Source organism: Sparus aurata, chromosome 21, assembly GCF_900880675.1.
Source record: "Sparus aurata chromosome 21, fSpaAur1.1, whole genome shotgun sequence".
In the NCBI taxonomy this organism is placed as follows: domain Eukaryota; kingdom Metazoa; phylum Chordata; class Actinopteri; order Spariformes; family Sparidae; genus Sparus; species Sparus aurata.
In genome coordinates, this window is record NC_044207.1 from 7,283,322 (window position 1) to 7,304,291 (window position 20,970).

At 39.2% G+C, this 20,970-nt stretch overlaps 1 protein-coding gene and 1 long non-coding RNA gene across 7 annotated transcripts in view; one reads left to right on the top strand and one right to left on the bottom strand.

Annotated features, from left to right (window-relative positions):
- LOC115573227 (solute carrier family 12 member 7-like) overlaps positions 1–15,005 on the bottom strand; it is a 32,216-nt gene extending 17,211 nt beyond the window's left edge. For 5 of the 6 annotated variants that reach the window (XM_030403925.1, XM_030403924.1, XM_030403922.1 and 2 more), the window contains exons 1-3: positions 14,840–15,005; positions 6,134–6,225; positions 5,055–5,186 (exon numbers count right to left, since the gene is read on the bottom strand). In XM_030403925.1, coding sequence (XP_030259785.1) covers positions 5,055–5,186; positions 6,134–6,225; positions 14,840–14,987 — 372 coding nt within the window. In that variant the 5' untranslated portion in view covers positions 14,988–15,005. Of the gene's footprint in view, positions 1–1,300; positions 1,478–5,054; positions 5,187–6,133; positions 6,226–14,839 lie in introns of those variants that run through there. The other variant, XM_030403926.1, reaches the window with a different exon arrangement.
- On the top strand, positions 917–19,252 carry LOC115573228 (uncharacterized). Its single transcript, XR_003982244.1, has 3 exons — positions 917–1,626; positions 2,044–2,206; positions 14,889–19,252. It is a non-coding gene; the product is annotated as an uncharacterized LOC115573228 (long non-coding RNA).
- Positions 19,253–20,970: the final 1,718 nt, after the last annotated feature.

A 20,970-nucleotide genomic window follows, 5' to 3' on the forward strand; every position in this document is an offset into this window, starting at 1 on the left:
CATTGATGCCAATAATACTCAACTATCTTCTTCCAGAATCACTGATGCCCTGAAACATCCTGAATGCAGAGAGAGATGTAGAGCCCGGCCAAAACTGGGTTTTTGGGGATCATGCTGATGATGCCGGTACTGAAATTGGGGAGTGAAAAATTCTGATCTCGATATATCCAGCCAATATACAGAATATATAAACACACTTGTTTTACAATAGTCTTTCAAACTCTTGTGAGAAAGACACGTTAGTGGCATATTTTACAGTGTAAACAAGGAACTTTATTGTATGAAAATAACATTACTGACAGAGTAAACTCCAGCTAAAATCGAATAATTATTGATCACCCGAAGAGCATTACATGTTTTTGCATCATGTTCTGTAGAAAAAAGGTTTTCATGTCAGCACATATCGGACAACATATAGTATTCTGATAGCTGTGACAGGCCAGCATCTTCTGGTAATATTGGCTGGTTAATATTAAGGCCGGAAAATACAGGTAGAGGGTGTGTGCGCACGCGTGTGTGCGTGTGTGTGTGTGTGTGCAGGAGGTGTCAAAACATCCCCACATACTGTATTAGTTGCATTCTAAACCACGATTAAACTGAGATTTAAGGTGAGAGTATAGTTACTGTAGTAAGTATTTTCTCTTGCACAAACTTCTAGGTGAAGGAACGATATGCAAAACACATTTTTGAGTGGAGGGTGACTTTTTTCAAAACTGTGGCGCAGCACGGCTGTGGTCTTGCTGTTAGTGGCCCTACTGTACGCTACCCTGTACCCTTCTCTAGGCAACTGGGTTTTTTAGTTAAGGGTGTTACACAAAACAGGCCAAATAGGACGAAACAATAATTAAAAAAAATGTCTGTGTTGGCAGTGAAGTTATCATACAGATACACACCAAGAACTTTGATAAGGGTTATTATAATGGCTGTCCTGTCAAGTTAGATTTTTTATTTTACTCCTGGTGTGATTAAAACATTAATTAATAATTAATTTTATGTTCAGCCACACATTTTTACCCTGAATGTAAAGAAAAAAAAGTTTCTCGAAAATCATTATTTTATTAAAATCTATAAGCTTTCTGAATAAAATACACCAACCAAAATAAAAACCAGCCTTCTATCATTCTTAGTCCTAATGCATCGCAGGATATTTGGGTAAAATATTGACCATGACAACAGCTTTCAAGCGAAATAATCCATCTCAAGCTCCTACAGTCACGCTAACATGATCTCAGTATGCATCACACTGCACATGCACATCATACTTCTACTACCTCACCCCCCAAAAACTGAATCTACATACCAATTTTGGAGTTACAGACACTTTGTTCTGTGCCTTCTCCACTGCACTCAGTTGTCTGTCGAAATGCTGTGAAATGCCTGATGGTGACTTCCAGAGCTCCCACATCTTCTCTCTTGTGTTATTTTTTTCTCCCTCTCACCCACTCTGCATAATCTGTTGTGTTCTTTTTGCTCTCAGGCTGCTGATCTCTTTTAGTGCTCTCTTAAAGAAAAAACAGTGCAATCATTCAGGGGGCGGGTTTCAGGGAAACATCATCAATGCCTCTACTCAAAGCTACAGTCCAAGGTTCAGCTGCGTTCACCCGAAGACTCCGTGTGATGTTGTGTGTGAGTAGCACTACCGAGGAGGATAGTATTGTTGTGATGGTAGCATGTTTCTTTTTTGTTTTCCTTCTTTTTTCTTTTGTTTTTTGCTTTAGGCATCATGTTTCTTAATGATTTCATTTTGACCCAGTCAAACACTTTTCTGTCAGCAGTGTATTGTTATTGAGAGCAATTAGGTTTTGCCCTCAGACTGAGAATTATAACATGAGCACCCTATAAATACAATGGAACGACAATTGCAGCGATTGTCTTAACAAATTTTAAACACAGCAGATTTTGCAGACCAGGTGATATCCAAATTATACACACCTTACTCAGTATCCTCATATACATACTGTATAGAGAGATAGCATCATCCATGATTGGAAAAGGGAAAAGGTAAAGAAGTGCATATTAACATGCAGCTCTACTCTGTTTCAGTTTGACCACAATCAGCGACAAGTGAGCCAGCTGGCACTAGAGGGAGGAAACACCTCCACTTCCAACCTCCAGTTGGCACTCAAACACAACCTCCCACACCACAGACGCTGTTCTCCTCTCTCTGAGGGTGCTGAAACGCTGCTAGCCAACAAGCAACAACAAGGTGAATGACATAAAAGTGGGTCTGCCACACACTCTTTTGAGCTCACAGTTTGGTTTGTATTTGACTGAGGGAAAATGCTAACTCCTTTTTTTTCCGATCACAACCTTAACATGAATGTTACTAGTCAAGGGTTTGTGATTCCAGGTCTTTTTCCCACGCCGAGCAGGTTACTTTCACCTCACAGCAGGATAAGAGATATGATTGATCTTGTGACTTTGATCAAAGGTTGATAACAACTAGTTATCAAGGTCCTGTCACAGAAACAGTGTTAGGTTAGCTGATGTCTGAGTGGGCCCACTACAGGTGTTATGTTATCAATCAGCTGTGTTTGGGTCAACAAGCATTGTGAATAACATATCTGACATTGTGTACCCTTTATTTGCAGCTTATTTAAAATCTGTATTTGTTCCCCTTAGGGCAAATATTGTATCTTACATCTCATCTAAATGTATTTCACATTTACTGAGTGTGAGGTTTGCCCTCACAGCTTTCTAAAAGATCTATCACATGAACCTCAAGCGATTCAAGATGTGTAGATTTCAAGGTCAGAATATGTTGTCTCGCACCATCTGCATTAAAATACCCCTGTCCTCCCCTCTCTTGCTATCCGACCCACTTCCTCTTCTTCTTAACTTTGTTTTTGTTCTATTTAGTAAACCTTTGATATGGCTTCATGCAGCAGCCCAAGTATGTCTTCACAGAAACTGAAGAACTCCACTGTTGGGGCTTTTCCAGCTTGGCTCAGCACTTCTGCCAAGCAGGATTCATGAGAACAGGTCTAACTGCATAAAGGTGTGTCTTTAAAGGATGAGGCACTTGTCTTGATTAGTGGTCAACGGAGCGGCTGTAAGGACTCCATGTAGTGTCATTGAAGTATTTATTTGTATTGAATTAGACACTACAAAAGTGACTACAATTACAATTACTGAGATCTGAAAGCACAGAGACTTTTATGAACCTCTTTCTCTCGTGTCTGTCCCTGCAAAAACACGTGTTGTGTAAAGCAACACAGTCTTGATTGAGGGGTGATGGGGAGTCATCATTGGTTGGCCACTGCCTGTCTGGCCCTACAGAGGGGAATGTCCATTTCATGCCCGGCTAGGCTCAAATCAGTCTGGTAATGGAGAAGTATATCAGAACGACATGGTTTGACCGGCTGCGGCCAGTAGAAAAGCCCCATTTGTCAGTCAGTCACCCTGACAATGGTTATAGCATGTAGCTACTGGACCTTCAGGACATATAAGATGTGTCCAATGTTAATAGCAGGACCTTCCAATGGAGTTGCTACTGGTCACAGAGGATCCGACCACTGAACTAGGACTGAACTGACCGCCTCAGGTCTCCGACACAAGGTAATGCAGCTTTTTATTAGACTAATTTCTTAAACTTTTTTGCCGCTAAAAAGCGATGGGAAAGGTTGATGGGGGTGGCATGCAACAAGGGCCCCAGTCTGGAATCAAACCCAGGGTGCTGTGGTAAGGACTTGGCACACTGTGAACTAGCAGGACTTCTTGTGAATTTGGGTTTTTAAATGTAATGAGGTCTTCAATGCAGACACCATTGTTTGATAGAGATTTTGTTTCTTTCAGGTTTCTCTCTGAGGTTTTCTACTCTGAGAAGTACCAGGTCAAATGGCTATAATAGTTGAATTGTCGCGTAACCGAAAATTGATCTGTAACAATTTTAATAATTAATGTAGCTGTAACTGTTGAAGCAAAACTGCCAAAAAAAATAATTATGTGATTCCAGCCTCATGTGAATATTTGGTAGTTTTTTTAGGTATAGTCTACTTTTTAGGCGTTTTGAATGCTGGTTGGATGAAGAGGGCTCGTCAAAATGTCTTCTTAAAAAAAAAAAGCTAGTGGTGTTGTGCCAAGTCATTCATCAATCGTGAAAATAATCATGAGTTGCAACCCTACTTGTCCTTCATAGGATAAGGACCAGAGTTTCAATCTTGCACCGTCCAAAGGGCCGTTCCTGTTGAGTGATATGCATGTATACACTCTTAAATTAAAGCTAGCACTAATACGATTTACGGGCATAACAAGCCGCACACACACAAACATGTGTCCCTGTCCTATTATTTTCTGATTAGCCCATATATCATCAAGACGATGGCTAAAAATGACCATAGAGGAGCAAAACTGCAAAGAAAAAGTAAATAAGAAAATAATGATTGTAAAAAATGTGAAAGATAAAACCGGCCCTGCAATACATCACAACGATGATTATAATGTTTTCCACTGGATTCTAAGAGTGTCCTTAGTTGTAATTCCCACGTCATTACATATAATTTTTTCATCACCATACAACGACAACATGGCAGTAGTCTCTTAAACTCAAATCTGAACATTAAATAATGCCCAGTCTCTATTGATGCTCTTGAGCAGCACGGAGAACAGTTTATACATTTTGTCCTACAGGCAAATTTTGAATTAGTTCTCAATAATTTCTTATAAGATAGGACTTCTTAAGAAACGACACATCTCGACAATAGATTCCATTCTTTCAGTATGTTTATGGGCTGCTTTACCCCCCATGATCCAAAAGATCCAAGTTGCATGTGAACAAAGCTCGACAGACTGAAAACTGAAAAGCAGAAAGGATATTTGCTGAAACTCATTCTACAGCCTAATCCTAAAATGAGAAGGTTATACATATATGTCTTTTTTCAAGTGTAGCTAAATTCAAAAGATTCCAAGATTCCACTGCCAATGCAGGTCTTCTGTGTTTTCTATGCTGTGGTGCCCTTTGAATGAGAGGAAACTAACCAGATTTGGTTTTCTACTGCATGTACCCCTGAACTGAAACAGACTCAAAAACCCACTCAAAAATAAGAAGTCCATACCATGACAGCGACCCTCCGAACTCCATCCTCATTCTCTGCCTCCTCGTGCTCACGAACACCCTGGGTCAGGTTGGTGTAGTTGGCCAGCTTGTTGAGAAGGGATGCCACCATAGGGGTGCTGTCCATTTCCTCCTGCAGGGAGAGAGAGAGAGAATGAGAAGAGAAATGCATTAATGAAAGCAAGTACATTCTGATCCATCAACAACATCAGCACAGTACAACAATGCGAGCAGGTGCACGGACACTTTCACAGGAACAGGAAAGGTGACATCGTCAAGTCTTCATCTGTACACCATTACCGACCATTTAGATAGTCGTAGGTAGTCTCAACTTTCATCCACCTAGTGTAACTTGGTTAAACTTCAGCTTCAATATGGTCTTTAAACACTGTTGTTTAGTGACCTTTAACAGCCTATCGCACAACTACCAAGCAAACAAACAGAAATGTAGATCATGTAGAGGTGTGAGCGCAGTCTGAAGGACACAGTTAATGTGAGATGTCTCAATTTAAGATAGATAGGCAACACATTATGTGTTATCATTGGTAATGATATTACTACTTATTGTAGGTGTCAAAACAAAATGCTGAACTAACAAAACTCTGCACATGATTCGAAAGACAACAATTAACAGCATACAGTCATACATAAAGGTAGACTAGCCTCACTGTTTAATCCTTTGCTGCCATAGCACAGAAGTAAATGGGAGGCGAATGTTGATTTTGCATATTCGACCACAGCTGTACGCATGATTAATCAACATTTTGTTAGCATGACATTAGCTAACCTTTATCCTATCTATCCCTCCCCACTATTTGCCAGCTATTATCTACATTTTGTAATATATTGCTCCTTCGCCTCTGTTGAGTGATTCTCTTTAGATGGTCATTTGTCTTTTTCACGGCTGCTGATCGTATACTTGTGTCCTCCTGTGTTTCCATGCCACCAAACTTGTACCACAGATCATAAGCAACGCAAATTAGATTTAAACATTCAACATTAATTGACTGTACAGTTTTTTGATACTTGCCTAAATTGCTTTCTCCGTGTACATTTGGAGATAATACCATTTTCACTTACCTCGAACAGGGCCATGTTCTTGCCCTCATAATAGTTTTCTCCGTCATCGTCTGAGTTGATGAATGAATTGGAGTCTCTGTGGTTGTCTTCTCCTGGTGGAATATAGAGGAAATACACACATGTTGTGAGATGCACATACGATAGAGCAGCAAGAGAACAGGAGCAGCAGGATCATCAGGTATTGTGTAGTATGTAACTGTACTGTTTTACTGTGTAATTTGATGCGCTGTAGTAGTATTCCCAGTGTGTTTACAGTAGTGGTAATGAACAAGACATGTAAGAGTGATTGTAGAGTGATCCCCCAGTGTGTCATTCAAACTGGACTTTTAGTAGCATCTCATTTGTGTCATTGTTAGCCAAATAGGATGGCTGAAAACGCAGAATCTCCCACATGGACCATATATATATATATATATATATGTATATATATATATATATATATATATATAATTTTTTTTTTTACACATAAACTAGTAAAATTGAAAGTCAAGTTGTCTGATTAGAACCAAAGATCAGCACACTGACACCACAAATTAAAACAAGAAGTTCAGGGAGAGCAACAGAGTGTCTTGTATGCTATTAACATTAGATGATCGTGCCATTTTCCAGTTAACAGGGCAGGTGTTTTATTTTAATTTTGAAAGAAAATGACAGGCAGCAGACCAAACCCTCAGAAACAAAAGTTGTGAGACAGCACACCCTGTAAAGCTCTCATTGACGTTAGTAGCCTTTTGATACAATCTGATTTTGATAACCCCTGAAAAGACAAAGCAGTATGAGAGTAACATTAATACTGTATATGCCTTTCAAGCTGCTTCTATATTTGGTTTCCATTGCGCTTGGCTGTCATGCAGCATTCTCAGTCATACATTTTGGTATGTCATCAAACTAGATTACAATGTTGTCTTTATTGCCTTGAATAACCCAAGGCCTAACAGTTGTTCAGGGATCAATGAAGAGCAGTCAATGAGAAGAACAGTACACTGTGGATGCACATGATTATAACAAAATCTAGCCTACAAAAAAGGAGCTGGGTGGATTAGGCTCCAAGCCAGAGCTTTAGTCTTTTCAACAGACTAAGGGGTCTTTATGGGCAAATCTAAAGCCCCAGTGTGCAAAGGTTAACATCAGGGTAAGATCTGTAATCTAACCAGTGTCAATTTTGCAGCCACTTTGAATCCATCCTCGGCTTTTGATTTGATTGCCATTGGGATGTGAATGACGTAAGAGAATACTGCACACTGTACAAAAGGAAGGAGGATGACTTTAGGTAATAGTTTGTGACAAGTACATAACATAACAAGATAGTGTCTGTCTGATCACTGTGTTAGTCTAACTCTTGTGAACTCTTGTAATTCCACCTGTAATATTAATAGAAATTAACCAGAAAGAAACACCTGGGCAACAGGTGTAATAAAGAAAATGTCAAACTAATTCATATTCATTCATGACTCATATGATAACTGATGCAGTTAGAGTTACCTTTGCATTCCCTTTGAATGAAAAGACAAGAGGAGGCAGGATGTGGTGTGAAAACAACAATAATGAAGTTATCATATCTACTTATCATATTTACAGATGTATTTAGGAAGAAATTACCAGAATTCAATGGTAGCTCCTAAACTAAGGGGGCTGCATAACCTATAACTGCTGTTCTCCAGGCTCTTTGAAGTAGCTATCTTTGGTTGTTGTGACCAGCTGCCGTAAGCAAGTAGCTCAGTTAGCCATGGAGCTAAGGCGCCGTATTAGTGGCCACCCTGTACTGCAACCTTGGATTACTAGGAGAGTCATGTCATATGAAGTGGCAAAGGAGCAAGAGAGAGTTGGGGGTGAGCATCAGGCAAAGACACTAACCCTAACCCAGTGTGTATAGCCGGTCAACGTGTTATGAGACAGAATGGGCCATGGACTGTGGGTTAGCATGCGAACATCAGTAAACATTATTTTTTTGAATGTTTTAAACTTAAATTCTGTCCATAGCCAACATATTGCTCCTTTAAGATGTACATTCACTAGCCACCTTATTAGGTATTCCTTGCTAGTACCGGGTTGTACCCCCTTTTGCCTTCAGAAATGCTTTAATTCTTTGTGGCATACTTTCAACAAGGTGTTGGAAACATTCCTCAGAGATTTTGGTCCATATTGACATGATAGCATCACATGCTACACATCCATGATGTGAATCTCCTGTTCCACCACATCCCAAAGGTGCTCCATTGGACTGAGATCTGGTCACTGTGGAGGCCATTGGAGTACATTGAACGCATCATGTTCAAGAAACCAGTTTGAGATGATTTGAGCTTTGTGACATGGTGCGTCATCCTGCTGGAAGTAGCCATTAGAAGATGGGTACATTGTGGTCATAAAGGGATGGAGATGGTCAGCAACAATACGCAGGTAGGCTGTGGCATTTAAACAATGCTCAATTGGTACTAAGGGGCCCAAAGGGTGCCAAGGAAATATTCTCCACACGATTACACCACCAACACCAGCCTGAACCATTGATACAAGGCAGGATGGATCCATGCTTTCATGTTGTTTACACCAAATTCTGACCATACCATCTGAATGTCGCACCTGAAATTGACACCCAATAGACTAGGCAACCTTTTTCCAATCTTCTATTGTCTAATTTTGGTGAGCCTGTGCGAATTGTAGCCTCAGTTTACTATTCTTAGCTGACAGGAGTGGCACACACTGGTGTGGTCTTCCGCTGCTGTAGTCCGTCTGCTTTAAGGTTCGAGGCGTTGTGCGTTCAGAGATGGTATTCTGCAAATCTTAGTTTTTAACAAGTGGTTATTTGAGTTACTGTTTTCCTTTCTATCATATCGAACCTGTCTGCCCATTCCTCCTCTGACCTCTGACGTCAACAAGGCATTTTTTCCACACAACTGCCACCATACCATGTTCAAAGTCACTTAAATCCCCTTTCTTCCACCATCTGATGCTCGGTTTGAAGTTGTCTTGACCATGTCTACATGCCTAAATGCATTGAGTTGCTGCTGTGTTATTGGCTGATTAGCTATTTGTGATAACACGCAATTGACCAGGTGCACATAATAAAGTGGGCAGTGAGTGTATATAAAAGCACTTTGACAAATAATATGTTTTTGATATGGTTATTCAACAAAGAAAGTTCTGTCATTGTGTCAAAATCCTAAACATGGCACCTACTCCTTTTCCCATATTTGAACCTAAAATTTTTCATTTCAACTACATGGCAGGAGATGTCTCTTAAAAATATTTTTGATGTTACAAACCATGTTTTTGCCCCACATGCTTGAAATTGTAATTCTTTGAGTAGGGAGTACACTTTCAGCAAACAATTTCACAGAATTAACAATTTGTCTACAGTAGCCTACAATAAATTTACTGTGCTGTATATGCCTCTACTGTCCAAGAGACTAAATAATATTTAACTAACAATATTTTTCATATATATATGAAATATTTATCCAACAGACTAAATAATATTTAACTAACAATATTTTTCATATATATATGAAAAATATTGTTAGTTAAATATTGTTTAGTCTGTTGGACAGTAGAGGCATATACAGCACAGTATGTTCCTGTACGTGTGTGGACCTTCATCCAACTCCAACAAACTTCAACTAACATTAGCCTTGACCTTCAAAACAAACCATTTCTATTTGTTAACAAAATCTAATTAATCCTAAACATGTGTTTTGCTGCAGCAAAAGTGATTGAACATGGTAGAGGGAATTATGAAGTGTGACATCCAGACACATACATACATACAAGAACACATCTTCCACTTCAGGTGTGCACAAAATGTAATTCTCTAATACTCACACGAAGTTCCTTCATTTTAAAATCCAACAGAAGACAGAATCATACAACAATATGCCAGATGATTAACATAACACAAAAAAGGATACTAAGATGAATTTGATGGATCTCTATGTTAACAATGAATGTCGGGTCTCCCCAGCTGAAGTGATAAATTTACCTTAACAGTAACAGGACTTTAACTTCCAGAGAAAAGCTGAGTCATAAAAGTTTGTGCAAAGCCAGACAGACCTCCACAGTGACAGCCAGTGCTTGAGAAATGTCTGCCTGCAGGCATCACCATTATGGTATTGGGGGGAATTGCTCGGGCTTGTTTGCATTGCCCCTGCATAATAGTGTTGAAGGAAACTTGTCTGGCGCTGAGGACGTGGGGAAGCAGGTCTTGGCATTTTTTTTTAAAAAAGGTTGTTGATGGTTAGCTAGACTACTTCTTTAAGTTAAGTTAAAATGTCTTTTATTGCTGCTATTGTGAATTATCAGCAAGGTGGAGTGTCGAAGCTATGTTGTGGCAACTAGTCAAGTCATATAATTGGTCCAACAGAAGTTAGAAAAATAAAGCCCAGCGTCAGGGCGTTAGTGCGTCCATAACCATGCACACCCTGTACCATTTAGAGAGTGTCAAACAGGCTTGTTGAGGCATCACACAAGACAGTCCGGCTAACAAACGTTACAGGGGACTTACCTAAAAATACACTTCCTTTATAATCACTGCACAGGAGGTGTTTTGAAGCAGGATGGCAGCTTCTGTTGGCAGTTGGCCCATCCCACCAGGCCAACACTTAAGAAACCATGCTGCATGATTAACATCCTTTTCCTATACACAGTAGAAGTGCTCAGTAGATGTCCAATGGAGAGGACATAATGATCAGGGAATGGTACTGAGAGCCCCTTAACAAACACAATTCAAACTGTTTACATTGACTATTGGATGTTACCTCGAGGGACGTTGATGGCTACATATTTAATATATATATTAATAATTTTACTCTTAATCACTACAGTAAATGAACATTTATTAGCTTTCTTGTTTGATTGGTTTTGAGTTATAAAAAAGAGGCTTCTGCAAAACCTTCTAAGCAGCAAAAACTGGACCAACATGTGGTCATAGGATACTGCTCTCAAAAATGATGGTACTGAGATTTTATCGTTTGTACAGGTGGCATCTTGTCTAATCAGCACTGTGTGCATACTGGTGTGTGTCCTCTTATGTACTGTTCTGTTACTTTACAGTGAAAACTAGGTAAAGGTAAAAGCACCCACTGAACTGACACTAATAAAGAGATTTATGATACCTACAGTGCTCTCTGGCTTTGAGACCTTTACCACTGTGATAAAAAGAAGGCTTTTTAATGCATTTTTCTGAAGGGGCAGACTACAGTCGCCATTCCTTTACATTTTTTATTGGGAAAAAAACATGTACAAAGGCTAAGTATGCCTGGCACTGTAGTCTCCCCTGAGGAAATAAAATGAGAAAATTAATATTTGAACTGAGGAGTCCTACAAAGAATGTGCAATTGTTTTTGAGTAACTGTTTTATTAAAATAAGTATAAGGACAAATAAGATCACTGGTTCCTGCTTAATAATGGACAAACTTGTCTTATTATGTCCAAAACTGAAATCCATTATAAAGACCGCTATAAAATGGTATGTAGTTTATTAAAAAAAAGAAGCCATTTCTTCTTCTACTGAATTTATTACACACATGCATAACATGCATACTAAGCATAGCTTGGATCATTTGCTCCAAACTAGTTTATGAAAACACACCTTATTCAAATTCTTATGTAGTATTTAAAGAATTTTGCTTTAAATTCGCTTGACAGTTAAATGGAAACTTGAGCTTGATGTCACAACTTTCTGGGGCCAGGAAACAAAAAATGTCATGCATGTTTCAACAACCAAACAACTCAGTGTAAAACCAAATCATGTTAATTTACAGACAAGACAAGACAGGATAAGATAAGACAAGATAAGATAAGATAAGACAAGACAAGACAAACCCTTCACCAGGGAAATTCATTTTTTACAGAAGCTCAATTGTCAGAGGCAGAGAGGAGAAAGGGTTCAACCAGGTAGACCTTGTAACACCATACACATGAAATATAAAATTCACAACCAACCACACTGTATAAATGAGGGCCATACACTTGGCAACACTGCACCTGTAACCCCTTTTCCCTCATTGTGTTTTCACTTCCCTATAGTTTTACTTCTCTCATTTACACCTATAACTCTTGCGACAGTTGGATCCTGACCAAATGAAACTACCATATTAATTTAACATTTGATGGATAATGCTGTAAAACTAAAGGGGCAAAACGCAGCACACAATATCCAAAACTGTCAGAATTGTAATGTCTTTGAAAAATATTTTTGAATCTGTAGTCACTACAAAACAGAGCATAAAATCATGGCAAGCTGTTCCAGCTGCCTGCCTTAGCAGTATAGAAGGTATATGGTAATCTACCATCACACTCACTGTCACGCACTGTCTTACATACTGGACAGCTAATGCAAGAGAGCTATATCATGTTAATGGATGCTGATGAAATCACCACAACTTAGCAATGGCAATAGGCGTGGGGCCCAAAGTGTGGCCAGGGCTGCTGCTACCAAAGTCACAAGTAGTAGTGATATACCTGCTAGTATAATAATGGATTACTGAACAGGCCTTCCATGTATAGGCCCATGGCCCCTCAACTAGAGCCTCTCTATGAAGTGACTTCTAACATTTCTTGTTCTATTGACCGGACACAAAGAGACACAACACAACAACAAAAAAAGATGCAAAACAAGACGTACAATAACAAAGATACCAACTGACTAAAATGCTGCTAAATGATGCAAAATAACCTTTCTGTGTGTCCAGGTATGGCTTTAGGTTATCTGGAGTTACAAATAGCAGCTATATATAGAAGATTAAGGATATTTTAGTAATTTCACACCAGTCAACAGGCAACACACAACTTTGATCACCAGATTGTGACAACAATAGTTGTGGATCCAGGTAAAACACTGGACCAACAAGCTGGAAAGCAGAAAAACCTGGAAAGTATAGCTAAGTGAGCTGTTGCTTCAATGAGCAGACCACCATCAGCAGCAACTTGAGGCAGGGGCTAAAGTGAGAAAAGGTCCTACAGGGAGGATCAGGAGCTGATCCAGGAAAGAGCAGGGTGCCCTCTCTGACGAGTTGGAGAGCCTGAAAACCAGAATATAGGGAATAACCCCAACCAACCTCAATTTTCATACTGAGCTTAAGGCTAAGGTAGAGAGGTCAGTCAGGCCAAACACTGTCCACTGCAGCACTACAGCCTCAGGGACATGCCTCAGCAGAACAAGGAATGGGTTCTGCCTGTAAAGCTGTATTTTGTTATAGTTGTTAAGTTAAGTTGTTAAGTGGTAGTGCACACAACACTGTGTCATCAGTCTTAAAATTGCTGGTGCAAAAATATTCAACTTGTGTTTGGTCTTTGCTGGGTTTGACATGTTTTAATTTCCTACTGTTTGCCAATAATCCTCAGAATGTTTCATATCTTATATTATGTATACAAAAATTTTTTTACAGTTTCGATCTTGTTCTACACCTAGCAGTGACAAGGCAAAATAATGGGAAGTGATTTTTTACACATCCTATATTATCCCTCAGCACAGAAAGACCATAACCAACCAATCACCACAATAAACGTTGGCAGTGTATGTGTCCTCGAACCACAGATTAAAAATGAACATCTCTGTATTTTCATTTTTATGTTCTACCAACATGGTGCTTATGGTCTGTTTAGGGTTAAGCGCAACATTTAAAAAAAAAAGTTCCATCATCTCTTCAAAAATATGCAGTGGTTTCACCTTAACAAATGTTGAACATTCTGAAACAATGCTCTCCGGCTTGACAGACGTCTTTGTAACGATCCACCTCCTGACATGTTAGTCAGCTGATACACAGTACATGTAATGTCAACATGAAATTACACATATTGTAGAAATTGTATATGTGACACGTATGACACATGCAGTGTCCGGCCGACTGGGCTGCCATAACACACCTCAGATGGGGTTCAATAGAAGTTTGATTAAAAACAGTGTTATATGATGAACTTCCAGTCGCACATATTTGAGTATATTTGATTGTATATGAATTCATTACCCTGTGACAAAGAAACAGTCATCTAGCAAAGCATATACATGTAATTCTTATAGGACAGTAAGGAATAATAATATTTCTAAGGTAAATCAGTTAAAATAGACAAAAAAAATAGGCACACATGCTCTATTTTATTTTTTGTAGATATAATGTACTGCAGGTTCCTCTGGCACTATTATTTGGAAGATAAAATACCAACTGATCATAGAAGATCATAATGTGTACCCTTCCATCTGTTTCATGGTTTGTCAGTTTGAAAACTTTTCGATTTGTTTTATCCTACTTCTGCATGCTGTTCCAGGTCTCGGTTCTCTCTGTTTTTGTAGTTTGTGTTCTTTTATAATAGACATAGAGCCCCACATTACAGCCAAACAGCACCAACCATCAATCAGAGTGAAGCAGACTTGAGTAACAACAACACAGTCCCATCTTCCTACCACAGAAACTTCTAGCTGGTTGAACAACGTCACACTTAAAAGCTGTGTGTGCATTTGTTGGCGTGCAGAATGTGCCTGCCATAACACGTATTTGATTGTGTCATCGTGCGTCTGTTTCATAATTCTACAGTGACACGTGTATTTTATCAATCTTACACATTTTTACTTCTATCCTTCACCTGGTGCATGCTGGGATAGGATTCAGCTCCCTCACGACCTCAGACAGAAATAAGACGGTATTTAAAACACCTACCTGAGTGTGTGAGCATGTCTACAAGCCAAAGAGGGGGTTTGGTCTTTCACCGTATCCCTACCTTTGTTTGATTCTTCTAAGTTGTCCTCATCCTTTTTCTCCCCAAACAGTTTGCCCAGACTGACTGGTTTGTTGCCTCCAGCTTCGGCCGCGCTGTTGCTGTCACCCTCCGCATCCTCCACTGGCACTACAGTGAAGTTGATGGGCATTTTGGCTCTTTGATTGTCCAGAGCAAAGTATGGAGATTCCAGTGTCAAGTGACAACAAGCAGGAAACAAAAAGAAGATATCCAAAGAATGTCAAGTGGGAGACATGGGACCTCAGGAAAGCTGATAATTCATGTTGACCACAACATGACAATCATTTCTGTTTCCTTTCTCTTTCTTGTGTGATCCAGTGTCCTCTAAACTCAGGGTGAAAGTGCTGCCTCCAGCACATGAGGCAGGCCAAAGTCCAGCAGTGTGTATGTCTTCACTCTCTCTCTCCTTGTTTCTTTCCCTCCCTTTTCCCCCCACTGCTCTAAGACTATTGCCCCATGTGACCCTCTATTTACCATTTGAACAGAGTCCATACATGGATAGCCCTGCAGCTCCTCCCACTACTGACTGTCCCACTTCTCTCACTCATACCTTTGTCATGCCAACAGGTCCCAAGTAACCAAGTTTACCAAGTAAACTCTAAAGTATCTGTAAAACGAAGTATCCAAACACTTTCCATTCCCCTTTTGGTAATGAGTGGCTAATACATAATGAGTACAATTTAAACACAAACTCTTTGCTTTTTCTCTCCTTCTGTCCTTGGTTACGTTTCCTCTTTTCTCTTCAGGCTATCAGTTTCCGCTTCTGGTTTCCTCCAGGTAAACAAAATGGGTGTTACCTTTCCCACAGTGCATTATGGGTAGCGGTGAAGTGCTGATGTTGAGCAAAGGGCGACACCAAATGCTCACATGTGCGCACACACATTGTGTCAGCAAAGGAAGCACCTTGAAAGCCTTGGACAGAAACTTTCCTCTGTATCCTCCACAGGGGGAAAGGACAGAGCTAATAACAATGGACACGAGTAAACAACAATTGTTTTCTGTTTGTGGGAAAGGTTTTATTGGAACTCTTGCGCAAGATTTAAACAAGTATTGTGTCTTAATCAGTCGGTGTTTTTTTTTCCTGCAACACTTCTGTTTAACATTTGCATACAGTGGTATAGTAAATCTGAGCAGACTCCTTTTAAGAATGTCATTTTTGTTATTAGGTTGAAAATTACTGTATTATACAATAGAATAGCAGATAACGATCAATAGAACCATTCACCAAGGACATCTTATTTTGTCATGACATTTTATACATTGTTTTAACTGATTCATAGAAAAGTAATAACTCACCAAATTATGAACATGTTACTTTTTATAGAATAGTTACAGTCCTGCGCTTATCTTAATGACTGGGTTGTAAGTTTTTCATAAAACTATTATATCTTGACGTGCAACGAACAATCGACAGGCAACTTTGCTGCTATGTTCTTCTTTAAGAGGCTATCCTTAGCCTTAAGCAATATATTACCTCTCATTCTCTGTGTTATTAATAACAATTTATAATTATGTTATTCAATCCACAGCAGTGACATTATTCTTTGTGTAATGGATTTTTTCCCCAAAAAACGTAGCCACATTGACACATTAGACAGTGATGGAATGTAACCAAGTACACTTTTATAAGTACTGTATTGAAGTACAATTTTGTGGTATGTGTGCTTGAGAATTTCTGTACATTTTTGTACTGCATTAACTGAAGAACTTACTAGTAATATTAAAATAGCACACAGGAAAGCACATACCTCCACAGTCCCAACAATCTCCTTTATTTTAATCAAGCTCAATCCAATATCAAACTCCGCTGCTCTGTATCACATTCAGTTTTAAACCACCCATAATTGCTTAGCCACAAGTTGAATTCACCAGATCCTCATCAATTTAAAATCACTCATATACCAACCACCTGAATACACGTGATTTTTTTCGTCAAGATTCCTGCATTATTTCCTGAGAAATTAACAATTGAATGTCCAAATTTCTGTCCCTTTATCCAGAGCTGCACCAAAAACCTTTCCTCAATCCCAGTTTTGTGAAATGTACACAGGTGTAAACAAAACTTCCTGGTCAAAGTAATACTTTCATCAACGGCAACTGTCATACGAAAAACATTGCTTGTCAAAGCTGAATATTGGATCTGATATTCTGGCCCCCAGTATAAAGTACACACAGTACATACAGTACATGTAAGTTTGTGCATGATACTTTCACTTGCACTTTTGATACGTACTTACTTTGATAAGTACTTTTATTGGCAGAATATGACTTTTGGTAGTTAACTACATTTGATCTGATATGTTGACCTGATATCTGACTTTATGACTTGAACTCCAGTGCTATTTGTACGGGTGACCAAAGTTATATTTTATCACAATAACTTTACTTTTACTCAAGTATGAATTTTAGTAATTTTTACAACACTGTTCTGAGATTGTATTGCTTTCTGCTTATTTGATGATGACAAATATGTGAAAGCAGACACTGACAGTCATTTTATGGGATGTTAAATTGAACTACCGGATCATGAATTGAGTGCAACAGTCTTCACTCTAAGACACATGCAGACATAACTAGTGTCACCCGGTCGTTGCATTAACTGTGACTGATGTGTGTGCTTTACCTAAGGGTTGACCCGCTTTACTGTACCTATGTCCTTATTTGTTTGACAAAGGAAATAAGACACAGTTAAAACATCCAAAAATCCCGTCCCCAAGATTGACCAACTAAAACTTGAGTGGAGGGATCTTGAAAAACTGGAGTGTAACAGACCATCTGCATCTTTAAATGGGCTGTCCAGATGTTTGACCAGATGTTTGTCTTTTATAGCTATTCGTTCCCAGGGCTATTTCAAAACTGCTGAACAATGTAATAGTTAATACGAAATATAGTGTAAATATAGCAGTGAAATGTAGACATTAATAAACACAAGTGGATTGGAACAGTAGTTAAAGCAAACATGTCTCATGTTTAACCTGTAGACACCCATTGTACAGCTGGCCTGATATCAGATAATCTTCCTGCCACAAAAGCCACACTGCATACCACATAAGAAAACTGCTGTTTGCTCAGCTACGCTTAGACAGTGGTGTATAATAGAGCGGCGGATATTGTTTTTTCTTCTCTTTCTCCTAAATAAAGAGAAAGTCAAGAAAAAGCTGAGTTTTGGAACATTTTAAGTCTGCACTTACTTTTATTTATGTCGACCTTCTGACCTTCATCTTAACTATTTATTTGTAAGTAGGTGTCTCATGTTGTTAAGATTCTTATTCTAATCAAGATTCGTAGTTTGTCTCAAATAAATTAGAAATCTTCTTTATCACATACTGACAGCATCGAGTGATAGTTATAAACCATCAGGTCTGCCCATGTAATGCCAGCAGAGGGTGCTGTAGGTTCATGGGGACTACATGTTGAAGTTGACAATGAATAGAAGAGAGTGAGAGATGTTGGGTCAGTCTCCAACTCACAGGGAAGTTTATTTATAGTTTGTAATCGGACAGCAAATAGGTTAGAGCAATGGTTCACAGCAGGATGTTGTAACAAGCAGAGATGCATATTTCATTAGCTTGAGGACCTTTAACAAGAAGTATCTGCACCGTTGAACTATCTTCAACAAGACCATCAATGTTCTGTGCTAGCCCTGACCTCGGACCTCCTTGTGAAATACATATGTGAATGCATGTTTATTGATAAGTATGCATGCTTGCTTAAAGATGTGTTTGGCAGGATGCAGAACCTCTAACCACAAACACTTTTAAAACATTTCTTTAGCTGGAGTCAGCTTATTGTTGGTGTGCTGTCACTTTGACCACAACTGAACTACCCCAGCTTCAGCTTCATGGACAAAACTGCCATTTTATACCCCTCAGATGGCTTAAGTGTGAATGTTGAAAAAAAAAAAAAGGGAAGGCAAGAGAGTTCTAGGTGAAATCAAATCCCTTTAGCAAACAGCAAAAAGGTCAGTGCTGACGCAGACACGGGAACAGGCTGCCCTCCCTCAAGACTATATTCTTAAGTGGCTAGATTCTATTTGTAGCATTTTACCTGTTTACTGACTCCCCCACTCCAAAAACCAGGTAGCTGCGCAAACATACTGGAGGGTTTGGACGACCTCTTGTGTCATCACACGGGGGATAAATTTCAACTGCCTGCACTGTGCTGTTGGCCCGCAAAACCCAATATCAGGGCAAAAGGACTCATGTATATCAGGGCTGGGGGGGTAATTCACTCAGCAGATTGGTTTCAGAATAAATATGTATGTAACTACTGAATATTGATTGCAAATGTAGTCAGCAGTTTTATTTGAAAGCAACAATGCAGTGTTTGGTTTGTGAGGCATTGAACATTGCACATTTCAGCTAACATATGCATATTAAAATAAGTGGACTGTAACCAACCTTTTTAGTCGGGGTTCTTTTGGGTTGTTGACCATTAGGGTACATTTTGAGCAAAGGTTCTACAAGACCATGGAAAAGTTTGCAGTTGGTAACATATTCATCTTAATGTCGTTAATGTCTTATTTTTTGTTTCCAAGTAACCAAAATCACTTGAAACATATATGTAAGATATCCACATTAAAATGTCGAGAAACGACTCGACCTTTGTCATATGTTTTGTTGAGTCGTGTACATACATTATATTATTCCACTTTTGCAACAATGTTCAGGAACAACAATTCTGTCATTTTACTCAAGTAACGGGGTGTCACATTTGGTCACTTAGCGCCACACACACACACACACACACACACACACACACAACACACACACACACACCCACACGGATAAACACCCACCAAATCTTAATAATAACATCACCAATAAATGTAAATTGATCATGAGCTATGATTTTAATTAGTGCAAATTACAAACATTCACATGATCCAGCTGCAATATGAGGATATGCTACTTGTTTTACAGCTTATTTGATGGATAGCCTGCTATGAAAATGACGGCGGAGGAAGGTTATGGATGTCTTTAGTCTGCAGTAAAAATATAAAACACATTTTTAGTCAAATGGTTTAATATGGTGGGAAGTACAGACAATACTGGAGCTTGATCCTCTCTTAAACTTAGGAGTCACCAACGCAATGAGGATTTTCCTTCATCAGGAAAATCAGCCAATTTCTCACTCAACCCTGTAAGGTTTACTTATGTACCTACTTGCTATAGTCACAATTGGTTAACTAGCAGTTTAGCTTAACAGTTAGCCTTAACTGACTGTTAAAGCAACATTATGTAACTATTTTTCCCTTAGAACAACTTTAAAAACAGTTTGATGGCACAGTGACTTGTAATAGGGTAAATGGACTCTCTGTGTCAGCCCCTCCGCCCCTTCAATGCTTGTTTCTGCACTATTTAACTTCAGTAAGAGGGTAGCATCACAGTGCGTATTGCCTTACGGCAGTACATCACACAGAGCACCAAATATCAGTGATTCTGGGGAAACATGATCATATTTTATGGAGAAAATGTCCTCTGGTTTTCCCTCTGATGTCTTCCGGTTGCTCTGCCTCAACTCTCTGTGATTTACAGAGTTTCCTGTAACTACTGCGTACTGTAGCAATATTTTAGCTCTGTGAATGGGCTCTGCCCTGAGCACTGCCAGAGAGTATTGGGTTTTTACAGCACCATCACAACAGCTTTTGACTGCCGGGAGGAGAAAGTTTCAGGGCCACCAGAACCAGAGCCAGGCTCAGCGGCCTCGACAGACGACATGACAGCAGTGATGAGACCGGAGAGGACGCTGACGGAAGAAGCTAAGAAGAGAAATTGGTCATCTTAAGCCTGGTCAGACACAGCCATGTGGCTCTCCACTAGCGGTTAACAAGTCAGAAAGCACCTTGAACATAAAATGCTCTGTTTTCTCTACAAATCTAATTTTGAACCTATTTGTGGCGAAAGATTCTTGGGAAACAGAACCCTGGGGATCCTCATTGAACCTTTTTACGACAGCATTTTAAAGAGTGTAGCACTTGTGAACAGTGATTTAAACACGCCATGTGGGCATATAATCCTTAAACCATATTATTTTACAATTTTAGCCTTTCATTAAATTAGACATTTGGTATTCTGGCCAAGTAGTATACTGTATAGTAGCATTGATGATCA